General features: G+C 37.5%; 2 protein-coding genes across 2 annotated transcripts in view; both read right to left on the bottom strand.

Moving 5' to 3' along the window:
• LOC142143093 (uncharacterized) overlaps nucleotides 1-18,890 on the bottom strand; it is a 189,355-nt gene that overhangs the window by 44,810 nt on the left and 125,655 nt on the right. The gene's annotated exons all lie outside the window — the stretch shown is intronic.
• The window catches only part of LOC142143436 (cytochrome P450 2K4-like), a 64,841-nt gene that overhangs the window by 44,447 nt on the left and 1,504 nt on the right, over nucleotides 1-18,890 (bottom strand). Inside the window, exons 2-4 of the mRNA XM_075201277.1 lie at nucleotides 4,472-4,669; nucleotides 2,992-3,154; nucleotides 1,033-1,182 (exon numbers count right to left, since the gene is read on the bottom strand). Of these exons, the coding sequence (XP_075057378.1) occupies nucleotides 1,033-1,182; nucleotides 2,992-3,154; nucleotides 4,472-4,645 (487 nt within the window). The 5' untranslated portion in view covers nucleotides 4,646-4,669. The remainder of the gene's footprint in view (nucleotides 1-1,032; nucleotides 1,183-2,991; nucleotides 3,155-4,471; nucleotides 4,670-18,890) is intronic.

Raw genomic sequence — 18,890 nt, 5'->3', positions numbered from 1 at the left:
GCAGTTGCCACCAAGGAGGCCTCAGAATTCACTAAACAATAGACAGCAATAGCAACAGCAATGACAGACAGTTGACCTCTTTGGGCCCAGCAGCTAAACTGAGATAGTATTGAGAAGATCTTCAAAATAGTCAATCCTCAGCACTATACTGTAAATTCCCACTGAATTCACAAAAATGTAATAGTTTTGTATTTGGGAAGGTTATGTAGGAAATAGGACAAATATTTAATCTAAAATGCAGTCATTTCTAACTGACATCCACATACAACCTTAATCAGTCTACTCATCTTCATTTTCTACGCATCTCGTTACATGGCATGTCAATAACATTAAAGTTCAACTGGATGGTGCAAGAGGTTTAACATTATTAAATAAATGTATTGTACACTAAGTTTTACATATATGTATATAGTCAAGGATTCTAAAAGGGATTTAACTTTCCAGAACCCTTATGTCAAACATTCGTTCCCAAATTTGGAATTGCAATGAATTTGAAACACAAAGGGAATTTGATTATAGAATATTTGCCTAGGGTCTGTTAATAGTAGTGAATTAATCAGCTAATATAAAGCAGAATGAAGTCTGGTGAATTGTATTAACAGATAGAACAGCATTTGTTGCATAATCTGCTTAATCTTTATCATCATCGTCAGCTATTTATATAGCACCACTAATTTTGCAGCACTGTACAGAGAACTCATTCACATCAGCGCCTGCCCCATTGGAGCTTATAGTCTAAATACCCTAATATACACACACACACACAGACTGAGAGAGACTAGAATTGATGATATCACACCTTTCTATTAATAAACAATGGTTTTAGCTTGTGGAATGTTGAAATTCAAAAGCATAAGTTAGATGAAGTGCAATAAAGCCTACTACAAGTATGTTTTACAAACATAGTGTATAATTACAACAAATACAGAATACAAAACAGATTAGAACAAGCAGAGAATAACACAAATACAGTATATGGGGAATAGTGTATGTATGTAACAACACTACCAAATTATAGTGATGTCTACTCACCTCCATGTGATTTAATTTTCTGTGTTAAACATTCAGCCTCCTCAATAATCTTGTTTTCTATAGTTTTTCTCCCCATCCCAAAATCTCGTAATGTTGAAATAGCAAATCGCCTCATCACTTTCCAGTTCTCACCATTAGCAAATACAATACCTGAAGAGAATGAATACATGTCACAGGGCTGTGCTGACTAAAAGTACACATTACTTCTTAAAAGAAATATATAGTTCTAGCGAGAAGTGAGGTTCACCAAGAATGAAATTTGCCTCAAACTCCTGTATACAGTATGATGTCAGCTCTCCATAAGTCAGACGCACTCCCAGCCTCAATCTTCTTCTATCACAAAGTCTGTATTACAAAACTGAACATACATAGTTAAGTATAAATCCTCAATGCGTTGTATGTCCCTCATGCTCTCTTTCACTCTTCTGCAGCTCGTTTTCATGTTAGGAGGGAGGTGCTTCTCTAAGACAAGCAGAGAGTGACTGACAGCTGGGCAGACTTGCTTTACAGAAATGCACAGTGGGAATTGCTTGACATAGACAGAGTCAATTATGTTCCATAAGTTCAAATCACCAAAGATTGTTGTTTTTTTTTTCTCCAAACAAATGGATCATATGGGACTTAATCTGTGCATTTAAAAACTAACTGCAAATACATACAGATTACAATTATCACCATATTATATTTTCCAAGATATTAACAAGCCAAGTCTTTACCATCATTGGGACAGGTTTTTCAGTGTCATGACAGCATACTCTGAGCAAGAGAGTATGTCTCAGTTCTATTTGGAATTGAGAGATGTCATACAGTAATGGGAAGGTTTCTATTAGTTCTTAAAATTCATCTAAATGTATGTTTGACTTTCTCACAATTTTAGCATTATTTATGTAATTTAAATAAGACCGACCATGCTCAGCATGAAAGTAAATAGTGCCTTCAATACAATTTATACATAGCGTGGGTGAAATGTAATAAATGCAGTTTTTTTCAGCAGTTCTCAGAAACTGCCAATTTTTAAAAAAAGTCACATAAAACATAACTGTCTAGTCTCCAAAAGAGGTAATGTAAAGTAAGCCAGCCTACTTAATAGATGGGCAGCCAATAAGGAGTGCTCTCTTCCGTGAGAGTTACTCCTGATTGGCTGCCCATCTATTAAGTAGGCAAGCTTACCAGGCATTAACTTTTTTATTCTAAAAATCCTCAGCTTTGTGAGTTTTCAGAATATTGTGGGCACATTTAATTTTTTTGTTATAGTCTTGGGGGGGCATAAATAATTTATTATATTACTAAGGGGGAACAATTCATTTATTTGATCACCAAGGGGCACAAATATTTCATGATTATTCTTGTAGTGCCTGCTCTTTTGGCACTGCAAGTAACAATATGCACTGCTGCACAGGTGCATGCTGGTACTTGTAGTGTTAACCCAGGCATGCATGTTAGGGAACACCCAAGAGGACTAGGCATGATGCACAATAGAACTGAGATACAAGCAGTGGCGGGAATACCATTGGTGCAGCAGGTACGGTGCACCGGGCCCATGGAGATAATGGGGCCCCGGATCCCTCCTCCCTGCACCAGGGTCCACAGCTTGCTAGTTCCTCCTCTGGATGGAAGATAAGTTTCATATCTGGTTTTAACAGACAGTTTGCCTATACTTACTCTTTGGACTAACCCAAAGGGTTTTCAAACTGCCACATATTGCCAGTGGTTTGGGTTTTCACCATCCAAACTACTGGATTTTATAAATTTGTTAATAAATTTTCCACTATGTTTCAAATTACTTTTTTTAAGCTGTTTTTCATATATGACAGACTTAGTGCCAGGATGTCACAGGGAGTGGTGTATAAATAGTTGCACATTTTGCGTATAGCCAACAGATTTATTTTCAGCTTTACAATCTTTAAAACATACATAAATGATATTTATATATTCTTTAAAGAAATTAAAAACAGTTACCATTGCCCTTTAGTATTTTATCAAACACTGGAGTGCGTGGTCTGTCAGTAAATTCCTCAGCGTGGTTGATTAGAGCATCTTTAATAGTATCGTAACCACATAGGACGACCATCTTTGTCATGCCTAACTGGACGCTGAATACTGAGCCGTACTTCTTAGACATCTGTAAATAGTAAATAAACAATAAGAGAAAATATTTGGACTATAATCAGAAAAAAATACATTATGCCGGTAAATTAATAAGTTCCTATAGTATTGTATTACCAGGAACTGTAGTAGTTACTCCAATCCTCAATACAATAATATATATATATATATATATATATATATATATATATATATATAGTGGTGAAGGTATATTATGTTGAAGGTAGCATATTAAAACCTTGATCTGTGCAAGGAAATTAAAGATGCTGCACAGTGATTTACAAAATGGGCATAAATTCTGCGTAACACACATATGACAATAGGCAATGTTGCTGGTTGTCCTCATCCTCATGTATTTGCACCTCGCTTCCATCAGGAGCAAAATATATGCCTCCTGACAGACGTATATGCATCCCGTGCTGGTCTACATGAGCCATCATTGACAGTGAGTATCATTGACAGATAAGGATGACGAGTATAACATTGGAATGTATGGAATAACACCATCATCATCACCATTTATTTATAAAGCCCCACTAATTCCGCAGCGCTGTACAGAGAACTCATTCACATCAGTCCCTGCCCCATTGGGGCTTACAGTCTAAATTCTCTAACACACACACACACACAGACAGAGATAGAGAGACTAGGGTCAATGTGAGAGCAGCCAAATAACCTACCAGTATGTTTTTGGAGTGTGGGAGGAAACCCACACAAACACAGGGAGAACATACAAACTCCTTACAGATAAGGCCATGGTCGGGAATTGAACTCATAACCCCAGTGCTGTAAGGCAGAAGTGCTAACCACTACACCACCGTGCTTGTGGGAAGAAATAATTGCAATAATATAGCAAACAAACACATGGGGCTAGATTTACTAAGCTGCGGGTTTGAAAAAGTGGGGATGTTGCCTATAGCAACCAATCAGATTCTAGCTTTCATTTATTTAGTACCTTCTACAAAATAAAAGCTAGAATCTGATTGGTTGCTATAGGCAACATCCCCACTTTTTCAAACCCGCAGCTTAGTAAATCTAGCCCATGGTATTTTTCTTTTACTTATAGGAATACAAGTAACAGAGCTAAGTGTAAATTATCATTCTGCATTTGCACCCTCCTGTACAACTACTGTAGGTCCTTACCATTTGATGTTCAATTTAGTAAATGTGTGCAAATGTCTTCCCATTTCTTCTATTATAAATAATATGGGGAAAATAATGTACCCACTTTCTCATTTAAATTACCTTGTATTTGCTTCTGGACTAATGGAGTAAAAAATGTATTAAAACATATTTATTTTAACAATATGTTTTAGCAGACATACAGTATTACCTCTATAAGTGTTTTATGAGGTTTTGCCATGTCAATCATGTGTATATTTCCAATAATCGGTAAAGGCTTTGGTCCCGGTGGGAAATTCTTATAATTGTGCTGTTTCCGATTGGTAAAAACATAGGCCAAAAATAGGATGACTACAGCGGACATAATAATTGTGAAAGGGTCCATGGCATACAAAGTCTTCTGTAAAATCTAGAGAGGAAAGACAAAACATAGGTATTTTATTAGAAAACTAAAATAGTTATCATACATATACAGAATAAGCAATAGTCAAAGATATTTCTTCTGTCATCCTACGGGAGAACTTGCCACCAGAGAGGAGGAAGCTGAAAGATTGGCCCCTGTGGATGGGCCTCAATGTAAATATTTTTTTTTGTATATTGTCAGCATCTACTGGATTTAAGATCTAATCTTACAGAGGTTCTAAGGTTGTAACAATACCTTATTGTAAATAAGTATATCTGTTTTTAAAGCAGCCATACTAAAGATTGTTGGACCAAAAAAGGTTGTCAGTACACATCTGGTACATATGGTAGACCCTTGAAATCCAATCCCTCTAAGCATGGGGCTGTGGACACCTTGTGGAGTCCTCTAAGTAAGAGTTAATAATAATTGTGTCTTCAGAAATATCTGTCTGGTCACTACTGTTTCACACTGGGCCCTTTTTCTTTTTTGGCTCTTTACTGTATGAACATCGGCATCTCTTACAAAAGCTCTGTCCCTGCAATTAATTTGTACACTAACTCTGCTACTGGCCATTATAACTTACTTGCATGGCTGCACAACTAACCCGTGTCATATATAACGGCATTTCCACAGACGTTACATGAGCTGCCTAGCATATATTGCAATTTACCGTAAACAGTAAGCATTTTCTCACAAAAATACAAAGCACAGTAAATGGATTACAAAGAACAAACTTAACTGCACCACGCTCAAGCACTGCCCCATCCATCCTGATCCTGACACTTCCGGGTGGTGGGTCACATGACCCACCTAATGGGGTGGGTATTTTGAATGCCTACTACTATTTAGACACTGCACTGACAGTCACCCTGTGTCAGTCCAACAGAGTTGCTGTGCGTCTAACTCCTGCTTAGTTTCTGCTTTTGTCCTGCTCCCTGTGAGTGTTTCTCTGCTGGATCTTTTGTGTACTGTTCCTTACCTCTCTGACCCTGAGCTGCTGGATCTTCTGTGTACCATTCCCTGCCTGTCTGACCCTGAGCTGCTGGATCTGTTGTGTATCATTTCCTGTCTGTCTGACCCTGAGCTGCTGGATCATCTGACTATGCATTACCTGACTACACGTGTACATGATCCTAACCGGTAAATAATCTCTGAGCCAAATACCCTCTACTAGATCCTTGCCTGCCTATTCATTCTGTGCTACATTTGGTGTCCCTGATCCTAGTGCTATCACTACTTCTGTGCTATGTTCTGGGTATGTTATACACCCTTTAGGCCCCATGTTGCATCCTGAGACAGTCCAGGGGGCCACGACCTGTGAGTTCTGTAGCCAGCAACTGAAGTTTGAAAAGCCTATAAAGTGTGAAATTCCACCTCATTACTACCTATTGCTGAGTGCGATACATATGTTCAACAGTGAAATGATCGACACTTAATATAGATAGGGTTGGAAAGTCACCAATAAGGACATAGACGGTATTATTAGGTGAACAATTCAGTATTTTTAGGTTGACAATAATATCCCTAACCCTATCGTAATACTGTCTACATTTCAATTGTCGACCTAACAATACTGTCGACCACGTGAATTGTCGACCTAATGTTGTCAAGTTTCTCAATGTCGACCATACGATTGTCTAAAACACACACTAATATATATATATATATATATATATATATATATATATTTATATACATAAACTGCTTCTCTACTCTTCACTCTCAAAGCTATTTTCATAGCACAGAGTTGCGGCTAACCTTCTGCCCACATGCTATCACTTTTAAAATTGCAGATGAGAGAAAGACTATGCATAAAAGATATAGATCCTAAACCTGAGACATCCAACATTTTACAGGATATTATATTTTGACTCAATTTCAGATCCGAAAATTGACACGAGAAACGAGACACGAGAGTCATGTCTCGACTCGGAACCCCAAAAATCAGATCTGTCGGATTTCTCTAAATCTAATGTTAATAATCATTGAAACCCGCAGGAATTCAGTCTCAGGTTAGGACAAAATATATATTGTTTCCTTGATTTGAAAATATATTACATATCCTTTTACATCCAATCTCCACAGTAGTGCCAAAAGACAATTAACCTCAATGGATATTAATAGAGTCCATTAATTTTCTCTTTAAGAAGAAAATATCTCTGTGCTTTTAGTGACTGTCTATTGTACGATTCCACACACATGGCAGTTTTAATAAAGATAGAAATCAGTCAAAACAGGCACAAATTAGAAGAGAACATAAAAATCATATATTTATAGGAATAGATATCTCCATATTATCAAGACAGGGGTTGTGAATACAACACCAACCAGCAAGCGGTGGTGAGGAGTCTAAGTTCTTACTGTTATTCACCAGAGCCCACCACAACAAGGGTTACTTGTAGTAACCAGGTCGTGGTTTACCGATGTGGACTTTAGCTTGCTGGGTGGAACACTACAGGCCGATCACTCAGAAGGCGCAATGGTCAGACATGTCAAGGTCACCAGAATGCCGGTAGCACAAAACAAAATCAACAGGCAGGGGCACAAAACAAGATCCACAGGCAGGGGAATTCAAAAAGAGAAAGGTCAAAACTAATATGTCAGTACGATACAGTTAGGATCCCAGCCTTACAAAAACAGGAACAAGCCAGGTCAATAATCATGTAGTAATCAGGATTACATGCTCAGGAGCTCAGAACAGCAAAGCTGATACTCTGACAGGGAATGACAGACAGAGGAGTTTAAATACTGCATCTGTGTCAGCGGTCACCTGATTTTATCCTGTAATACTCTGGCACAACAAAGGTCTTCCCCTGTGAAAGTTCTTTGGGTGTGATAGTAGTATTGCCCAAAATGCAAGCTGGACACAGATTGAGTTTAGGGATGTTAGATTCCTCAACATCATCTGAATCAAAGGATCTAAAGAAAGTATCAGCTTTAGTGATTTGAATACCAGGGTGGAAGGTAATCTCAGAGTTGAATTGAGAGAGGTGTGTTGACTGTAAATATTCCAAATTTTTATGGTCATTGTATAATGTGATGCTATCATTGCATCTCAATTAACTTGCATCAGCTGTGCTTGCCACATTGTGAAGTTAAGGATAGGTACTGTGTCGAGCATTTAAATGAAGGATTCATTAAACAGGCTTTGAAGAGTTAATAGAAAATGTATTGCTCACTGGCCTAGTCAGGCAGTCTGTAATTGTGTTCCTTGTAACTGTCAAGGAAGCAACCCAGATATTTAAGTCCTTATAGTCTGACTGATCTGTAATTTTAGAAGCAGCACCCAAAACTCATCCAGTATTGCGCTTCCTGTATATATTTTATTGCGGAAACTGATAAAAAAAATCCAGAAAACACTCTTGTTCCTTTTGGGATTATTAGCAAGCAGTAACCAAAAGATCTTACAGCTTGATGCGTTTCATTACACTTGGTAATGAAATCCATCATTTGCTTACACTTTCATCAGAAGATACAGACGTTACATCCAGTAGTGTTTTTAGAAAGGGTGGGTACATTAATTACTAATCAGGTGGGTACATTAATTACACAGGTGTGCAAAAAAAATATTTTGGACAGCTGTTTGGTTTCGTTGACTGTTTCTTCCGTTTTTTGGTGCGCTGAATCCAAAAATGTCAGCCGTTTTGTCCTGGGACGTCAGGTTTTCGAACAAACGGGTGGTCATCGTTTAAAAATTCTCACCGAAAATATTTTATTTACATGAAAAATATTAACTCATTTGCACAGGTGATGACAAAATTAACACCACACTCAAGAAGATTGCTTGTGAAATCGTCTTTTTTGAAACTCTAAACTTCTTTTTGAGCTTTTCCTCTTGTAGGTGGCTTCCAGAAGATCCCTGTACAACATCCAGCAGTAGTCAGCCATCATCGTAACACTCCATTTCCCTTGATACCTTCTTTCCATTTCTTTTATATCTTGATGGAAACGTTCTCCCTGCTCTTCACTCACTGCTCCCAAATTTTCAGCAAAATAGTCAAGGTGTGAGTTGAGAAAATGGACTTTTAAGCTCATGGAGCAACCAAGCTTGTGGAATGCTTTCAACAGTGTTTTCACCATTTCCTTGTAATTTGGGTCCTTTTGGTTTCCCAAAAAGTTATTTATGACCACAGTAAAGGCAACCTACGCTTCTTTTTGAGTTGGGGTCATTGAACTGATGAAGTCTTTGTCGGATATGAGTTTTCTAATATCCGGGCAAACAAAAACCCCCTCTTTCAGTTTTGCCCTCCGTTAAACCTGGAAACTTGGATCCCAAGTACTTGAAGCATTCCCTATCTTTGGGAAGTGCCTTAACAAATTGCTTCATTAATCCTAATTTTATACTTCCACTTTGAATTGTACCCCTTCACATCACAGGAACAGAAATAACAATCATCACTATGATTCTTTTGCTCGCGACACACCATAGGAATTCCAAATAGAAAAGCTTTTACCTTGCCTTTTGACCAATTACGAAGATCTTCGACGCACCGCTTACATACTTTATGAGGAGCCCAAACTTTATCTTGGTCACCAAGTGTTAATTTAAAATAAACAAAATAAACTTTCTTAACAAAATCCGTAATATTCAACTGCTGCTTTTTCACCATGAACTCTCCACATATGAAACAGAAACTGACAGGCGAATTTACACACTTTCTTGGAGGCATTGCACTAATTTTGAACCACACAGACAATAGCAGGATGACGACTGAAATGAAATACAAGATTGTGGAGGAATCAGAGAACAAGTTAATGCATGAAAGAACATGTCCAGGCAGGCCCTAGCAATCACACTCAACAATGCAGTGATCACTATCAGGACCAATAAACATGTCTCATGTTTTTGGGAGCACTGGCAGTGAAAATAAATTTGTTTTTCCATGTTCAGTTTTTTTCCCCAAGTATGATGAATTTGAAATTTAGCGATTTCCAGCTACCTGTGTGACCAAGGCACATTTCGATTGTGAAAAAACCTGACGTCCCAGGAAAAAACGGTGGTCATTTTCGAATTTAGCACACCAAAAAACATAAGAATCAGATAAAATTATGAAAACAGCTTTTTGATTGCAGACCTGTGTTACCTATACCTTTTTTAGGGTTTAGTTGCCCCAAAATTTAAAAAATGTGTAATTAAAGCATATAAGAAAGCATACCTGGCTCACATAGCAAAATAGAGTGAGAAATTACGACTGAATTGTCAACGTATTAATTTTTTATACTTTAAGTTCCTTGTTACAATGAGTTCTAGGTTTCATCCCAAAAATGTTGACAGATATTTAAGAATCTCTAGTTACCATGGAGCTACTAAAGCAATGGATCCTGAAGGTTAGCCTTAAAAAACTCTTGAAAGTAGAATGTCATTGGCAAAAATCTCAATCTTCTAATAACTTCCTCAAATGTACTGTTACTTACCACATCTAGAAATGCTCTGGACACTGCCAAGCACATATACTTCAAATCCCTCACCTCTGCTCAGGCTTCTAACCACAAATACTTTTAATACCTTCAAATTTCTTCTCAACCCTCCCACGCCAAATCCTCTGACTACCATCAGTGCCAAATATCTTGCTTCTTACTTTGAACACAAGATTGATAAGACCTAAAATCAAATCGTATCCTCTTCCATGACCAACAGCCTGCTCAAATCCTTCCCTCTACCCTCTGGCACCTTTGTTTAGTTTAATAACCTCATATCTTCTTAATTTACTACCTGCCCTCTTCATGCTATACTTTCCCAAATCAGTCAATTCCTGTCTCATGTGCTCATCCCAGCCTTAACTAAGATCTGTAATCTTTCTCTACTGGTATATTTCCATCATTGTTCAAGCAAACAGTGATTATTCTTAGTCTCGAAAGACATAGTTCTGACCCAAACTCTCTCGCAATATAAAATATTTCTATTAAACACACAAGGACATTAAGAAAACTGCACCAAAATATATCTCAGCATTTGCCTTAAAATATCTCCCAACTCAAATCCTCGCTCTGCATAAGATCTGTTTCTCGCATCCACACTCACAACCTGCTATCATTCCCAGATAAAGGACTTTTTTCCAGGCTTCACCCATTTTGTGAAATGTCCTCCCTCATACAACAAACTTCCAAGTTCCCTGAAAACTCATCCTCTTCAGGCGAGCTAATCAAATCCCTGATCCACCCTCTTAACCTACCTAGGATATTCTACTTGATTAATAACCCTCAGTTCTGTCACCCAAAACGAATGTGTTCTGTTTAATGCTCAAACAATCCTCTGCCATCACACTAACATTGCACGGGTAGAAATCGCTTAAAGGGCTATTTGACCCAATCTGGCTGGACCAATATGCTATATGTGCACTTAGCCCAATGTATCAAACTTCTATTGTCCTATAGATTGTAAGCCAGGCCCGTGCATTTGCTACCAATTTGTGCTACAAATAAAATTATTGTTATTATTCCCAGGTATTGGAGAGGTTCAGCAGAAGTGACAGCAGGTGGAGACATTACCTTGGCAGATAACTAAGCCTTTAGCGCTGACACAGCAACCATGAGTACACACATTTTATCAACCAGGGGTGACTCAGCTTCATACTCCATGTCAGTAACATGTTACAAAGCAAAGTACAACTAGATAATTGTATTTATGCATATAAGACCAGTAGTAAACAAAAATAAGAAAAAAAAAGCAGTACTGATAGTAACCCCAATTCAATATGAAAAATCTTAAAATAAATAGATGTAATCTAAACAATTAGAAAGTCATATTGACATACTTACTGACAATTACTGAAATAAAAGTTAAAATTAGAATTTATTAAAAAAAAATATCAAAAGTTGCTTAAGTGTGGCAAATATATATATATATATATATATATATATATATATATATATATATATATATATATATATATATATATATATATATATTTCAAATGAATGTGTAAATGTTGGGACTAACTTCATATACTGCTCAATATAATAGAGATGTGTGAAGACCCCTGTCTTTTGGTTGTTTTCTGGTTTTGGCAAAACCAGCCTCATGTGTTTTGGTTTTGGATATAGATTTCATTGCAAAGGCCAAAAACAGGTAAATTCATGTAATTGTGTGCTGGTGTTTGTTACAATAGTACTAACACTCATTTACAGTCTATTTTCTAATGATCACCTTGCGCCTTTCAATATTTTACCAACATTGGGCAAATGCTGCAGAGGGTTGGCTGGCTAAAATAATAACAGAGCACCGGCACAAACACACGGCAGTTTTAAAAAATATATGATACCTATGAAACAGTGACACAGCAGTGGCAGAAAGGATGGCAGCTTAAAAGAATAAAGGAGAGAGCTCTGGCTGATACGACGATTTTCTCAAACTATTTTACTTTGGCAGTCTGTCCACCATGGGATATGCTCTTTTCTAAAATGACCATCCTATTTTATTCTCAATGTTATGCAGTATGTGTGACACATTGTAGACTGAAGATACACCAAGGTGGGCCTCACCCAGAAGTGAAATTATTTGAGAAAGGAAATAGTAACATTTCATGCTCAACGTTACACAGCATGTGGGACACATTGGAGAGGGAGAGAAGTGGCAGTAATAAATTGTCATTTTAGAGAAGATGATACATCAAGATGCATTAAGCCCATAATGTAAAATAGTTCACAATACAATTGTCATTTAGGTATATTGTACATACAAGTAGTATATCCGTAGTGTAACAAACCAAGCACTTTAGCAATAGTGAATGGCACTTTTGTGGCTGCAGTGCTTAATTTGTTTAGGCCCCACAAAAGAAAACAATTTGGTTGTTGGTTGATGAACTGGAAAGAATAGATAGTGATTAGTTTATACTTTAGCAAATTACTAATGGGCATTTGGGTAACAGTGGTCATCTTCCTGTAAATTGACAATGTCATCATCCTCATCATCATCCGCATCACTGATTTTAAGATCTTCATCATCACACAATATTAATTCATCCTCACTGGAAAATACACATTCTGTTGGTAATTGGCAGCAAGAACGACATTCCTAATACAATTTGTAGTTTATTTTGATGAGCACCAAGTTTTCTACAGTTTTGGGAAGTAGTTTCCTCCGACAATCACTCACAATTTTGCCTAAGAACACAGCCATGAATAAAGTATGGTACGAAAACATCCTCTAAGAGCAACTTCTCCCAACCCTCCGAAAACAGTTTGACGATGAACAAGGTCTTTTCCAGCATGACGGAGCACCTTGCCATAAGGCAAATGTGATAGCTAAGTGACTCGGGGGTCAAAACATTGAAATTTTGGGTCCATGGTCAGGAAACTCCCCAGACCGTAATCCCATTGAGAACTTGTTGTCAATCCTAAAGAGGCGGGTGTACAAAGAAAAACCCATAAATTCGGGCCTCAGTCAGTATATGGCCCAGAAGTTGATTGACAGCAAGCAAGGGCGAATTGCAGAGTTCTTCAAAAAGAAAGGTCAACACTCCAAATATTGACTCTTTGATTAAACTCAATGTAATTGTCAATAAAAGCCTTTGACACTTGTGAAATGCTTGTAAATTTACTTCAGAATACCATAGAAACATCTGACTGTTAAGGCTCACCAAGATGAACTTTTACAACAGATAGTATTGAGGTCTTCACCTTTTGCAGCCGCCTTTTCCGTAGACTTTATGTGCACACAGGTACTTGGATGGCTCCAGATCTTAAGTGTAGTGTAGTAAAGGCTCATCTATGATGGCCATAGAGCGGAAGCCCTCCCTGCCTTAAATACAGGAAACAACCAGTCAGTGCCTTGCCCACAAAAGTGCTCTCAGGAAGAACTTAATTAATTAATTAGATTAATTAGCCCACAGTCTAGCTCTCCGTATGTGGATGCACCCGGCAGTTCAATGTTGCCAGGATGCGGTGCTGCTTATAAAGCGTCCCAACCGTTGCCATGGTGACTGTTGAGACAACGGAAGCAGGAAGTGACACCCCGGCTGTTACCATGACAGCCGGGATGCAGCTGAAGGAGGCGAGCCGCGGATCGCCGTGGTTTGTAACATTGTTTGTAACACTGACAAAAAGGTCTAAAAACACTGAAGTAGCAAACTTTGTGAAAACCAATACTGTGTCATTCTCAAAACCTTTGGCCATGACTGTACACATATAAAAAGGAGCACTATAGGGACTAAATGTCTCAAGGTATTGTAGATCATTATGTGAAGAAATATAAATATATAAACACACAGGTGGATGGAGTGGATAATTTACTTAGTGGAATAAAGTCTGTCAATCTGATCACTAAGCATAGGTTTATCATCCAGAGAATAGTATTAATCATTAATTAGCTCACCACTCCTGGATTAAGAGCAAAATTCACTTCACCTTGATGTAAAAGATCCCAGCTCCTGTAATACATTTGTAGTTGTAGTTTCTATTGGAAATTCAACAATGACAAATAGAAGTCTACAAATCCCAATAGGTATTATCAGAAAAACACAAAGAAAAATACTTTGATGCATTTTTCTGCTGACACATTTTCATCAGAGGCAATGTAATTTTCGGCAGGAACACAATGGGCCTGATTCATCATTTGACATATCTGTGACATTGTGCTTATCGTGCGGTAATCCACACTGCACATTCTCAGGACCGGGAGTTAAGTGCGCAAAACAGTGAGAAACGAACAAATAAGTAGGCAAAGTACCTGCGTATACGAGCGCAGAGACCACTTATGACACCCTACATCCTTCCAAGTAAAAAGGGGAGTGTGATGGACGGACAACGCTGTGAACTACTCAAAGTAGCCGTTTATCGCAGAATACGTGTGATTCATACTCTGGTGTACGTTACAATTTAAGTAAAACCATGCACAACACTTACCCCAGCTAGGGGTCATGTCTAAGTCCAAAGCTATAGCAGCAATGCAGAATAAATACAGCTCTCGTCCCCCACAGCTGACCATATACCTGAATACACTTCTCTCATAACAAACCAGTATAAAAGATTTACTGATGTACAGTTACAATTGTTGAGAGTTTAAAATTGTTGTTGTGAAAGATTATATAATATAGTCAGCATATTAAATTATTTATCACTTTCTTTCCTGAGAGGTATGTTTTCTCTGTCTTATGCTGTGGTTTTTTTTTATGTCTAAACTGTATTGAATATTTTTTTAGCCACATTAATAATGCTTTTCTATTTTATAATGTTGTTATGCCTGTTGAATAGTTTTTGACATGCTTGATTGTTTGATTTTTGATATCCCTCCCTTAAAACATTGTTTTTAGCAAGATATGCTTGCTCTGGGTACCTATTTTTAAGGTGGGATAATAAAAATAATAATAATAATAATAATAATAATAATAATAATAAATTAACGTATTTTGTCCCTGGTGCACTACATTTTCCAGGATGGGCAGCTTGCCATTAAGTATTACTAGTACTACAAGCACAAGCTTACTCCATGGCTGCAAAGCCATGTTTTGTATTATTATTATCAGTTACTTATATAGGCCACTAATTCCGCAGCGCTGTACAGAGAACTCACTCACATCAGTCCCTGCCCCACTGGAGCTTACAGTTTAAAGTCCCTAACACACACACACACACACACACACACACACACACACACACACAGACACTAGAATGTTGAGACCTGTAATGTTAATCTCAAGACACATTTAAATACGACACAGACACAAGTTTAAACATCAGTTTTAAGGTCAAAAATGGCACACACATTATTGGTCACCTACATGATAGTGTGATCCAAACAGAACCAAAGCCAAGATAGATGATGCAAAATCAACTGTCCTGTAAAGTAAACTCTTTTTACATACATTATTAATATTTAACAAACAATGGATATTAATAGACATATAAAACTATAATAAAAAAGTTATGTGCAGCAGATTTTAGTTGCATTGTTTTCTGATGAAATGAGTTAAAGTGTCTCCTTATTGAACAACCTCGAGTTTACTGTGCAGGGCAGTTACTAATAATTATTACTATTAATTAATATTATTATTTATGAATTCCTAATTATATACATAAAATAATATTTATCTATATAATGTAAATCAAAATAATGTGGTATGCACCTAACAACGGTTCTGCGTAGTACACTCAAGGATATATATTTATTTAAAAATACACTAATCGCATCTCAACACTAGACAAGTCAATGGAACTGATCTATTTTATATTTGAATACGGCCAATTCATTGAGTACTCTAATGTTCGTAGTGCATGATATATGTGGTTTGACACATGTCCAAGTCACAAAGATTTTTACCTTACGTAAGCGACTCGCGACCAGATTCATTTTGGTTCGTATCTGGAGATACGTTGCTTGATGACAATGTGCATACGTTTCTTGCACTTATATGTGTATATTACGTTACGCACATTACGCACACAATACATCCGCTGATGAATCAGGCCCAATATGTACATGCCAGAATCTATTGAGCAAGTAGATCTATCCGTAGGTCTTGGACAATGAATAGGAAGAACATATCAACTGCACACAGATAGCAGTCTAGGGGGTATAATTACTAAACTGTGTGTTTGAAAAAGTGAAGATGTTGCCTATAGCAACCAATTCTTGTTATCATTTATTTACTACATTCTACTAAATGACAGGCAGAATCTGATTGGTTGCTATAGGCAACATCTCTCCTTTTTCAAACCCTCAGTTTAGTAAATATACCACTAGGTCAGAATGAAACTCGGGCCCAATGATGCAAGTCTAACCTCTGTGCCACCATTATAAGATAATTAATACTAATAGCTCATCCTAAGCAACTGAAGAAATAAATTACATTTAAAATGCACTGTTCTAATTTCCCAAAAAGTGCATGGGTCACTGGGTGACCTATTTTCAGTACCAAAAGAAGCCTTTGTAATTTACATTGGACATGGTTGCATACTTACATTACCCCCTTAACAACAGTGATAATCCCGTCGGCATGGTGAATGACGTCATCAACTGCAGCCGTCTTCTTACTTCATTATGATTGGCTGAAGTTGGTTTGAAGAGAAGTCATCATTGGTGATGGTCGGGAAGGAGCCCTTCGGAGTCCTCAGGTCGGTTAGGGATTGTTGGGGTACTCGGCATCGACATGCCGTACCACACCCCTTTAGTTTATATAATGGGTTTGCTTCAGTTGGTGACGTGGCAGATGCCATTTTTATTTGCAGCTTCTGCAATGTTATACATGCGGTCGCTGAATGTCGAAAATGCCCAGAAAAGCCCTCACACGCAAACATCCTTTTTTTAATTAAGTATTCACTGAATTACCATTTAAAAACGGACAAATAATTAAAATTAAAAACGATTAAAATATAATAATATACAGCATATATAGATAGAATTGGGAGGCAAACTCATTTCCTTTAAAATGCAAACCGGGTTCACAACTTAGCTCAACCATAAATTGTAGTGATATATATATATATAATCAAAATAAAAGATATATCTGGCGCTAATCACCACAGCGTGACAACTTTGAATTAAAATAATATAGTATCAGTCCCACATATAAAAATCCATAAAAATCACTTTACTCTCGTAAGAGTGGCAGCCTCAGTAGCCTGAAACCAGATGGTTGGTCCGGACGGATGCAATGCTGTAATACAAAGACAGGCAGGGTGCCTCTAAGTGGAATATCAAATATACAAGGTGGAAATGCGTAATAATATGCGTACCGTAAGGTAAGCAGCAATGGGTCTCCAGGAAAAAATGGAGCAGTCTCTGCTGTTCTTATAGTCCTCCAAATCTCCACCAATCAGTCATACAATATAAAAAGAGCAAACATAGTGTAACACTGAAATGTAATTGGTAAGGGCCGTTCACCAAATACCCCCCAATCCTATGGAGTGTCTGAGATTATTGTCTCAGATTATCATATACAGGACACCCAAATGAGTGCAACAAATATGTAATAAAATCTGCGTACCAAAAATCATGTAGATCTCACGTCTAGGTACTTAAGACATATGCAACATCAATGACTTCACAGTCCCAGCCTCATACACGTGGCGAAAATGCATAAGGTTGAAAAAAGAAGATAATTCAATGTGTATGCAAAAATATTTTAATAAAAAGTATAAAAGCACTCACATGAGGTAATGGAACTAACGTTGGATACCGCTCAATGCGTTTCGTCTTGTAACACCCAAGACTTCATCAGGAGCAGAAGATATCTTACACATTGAATTATCTTCTTTTTTCAACCTTATGCATTTTCGCCACGTGTATGAGGCTGGGACTGTGAAGTCATTGATGTTGCATATGTCTTAAGTACCTAGACGTGAGATCTACATGATTTTTGGTACGCAGATTTTATTACATATTTGTTGCACTCATTTGGGTGTCCTGTATATGATAATCTGAGACAATAATCTCAGACACTCCATAGGATTGGGGGGTATTTGGTGAACGGCCCTTACCAATTACATTTCAGTGTTACACTATGTTTGCTCTTTTTATATTGTATGACTGATTGGTGGAGATTTGGAGGACTATAAGAACAGCAGAGACTGCTCCATTTTTTCCTGGAGACCCATTGCTGCTTACCTTACGGTACGCATATTATTACGCATTTCCACCTTGTATATTTGATATTCCACTTAGAGGCGCCCTGCCTGTCTTTGTATTACAATATATATATATATATATATATATATATATATATATATATATATATATATATATATACACAAATCTACACATGCCCTTCTTCACATTCAAACACAAAATGCATATGTTCATGCCTCAGCAATGGCATCACTGTAGGTATGGTTGCGCTCTGTGCAGTGGCATGTCTGTTTAAGTTGAATGGTCGAAGGACAGTCTAAGGGTCACTTCTCCATACTCTTGCTCCTGGACCGCTCCCTGCTCTTTAAACAGTTGATCACCTTCTTCTCCTGCACACTCTTCACTCCATTATCCTTCATTACACTGTACTTTCCGGTCTCACATCCTACCAAACAAACCACTTATTTAGTGTCTCTACCTCCACTCCATTCCTGCTATCTACAAGACTCACTTCTTAGTCTTCTCCTTTTCTCACTGTGCACCTCTTCTTTTGGGGAATTAATTAGCTATTTCAGCCTCCAATGCCACCTCTACTCTGATGACACCCAAATCTACCTGTCACAGCAAAAACTGGAGAACAGAGGCAGGAGCTAGGATAATATTAGAGGATAAATCTATAAGCGATACTGTGCTCCAAATGGTCACAAGTACAGATGGTATTAT

The sequence above is a fragment of the Mixophyes fleayi genome, chromosome 3 (genome assembly GCF_038048845.1).
Source record: "Mixophyes fleayi isolate aMixFle1 chromosome 3, aMixFle1.hap1, whole genome shotgun sequence".
Lineage (NCBI taxonomy): Eukaryota > Metazoa > Chordata > Amphibia > Anura > Limnodynastidae > Mixophyes > Mixophyes fleayi.
This window is presented reverse-complemented; position numbering and strand designations above follow the sequence as displayed.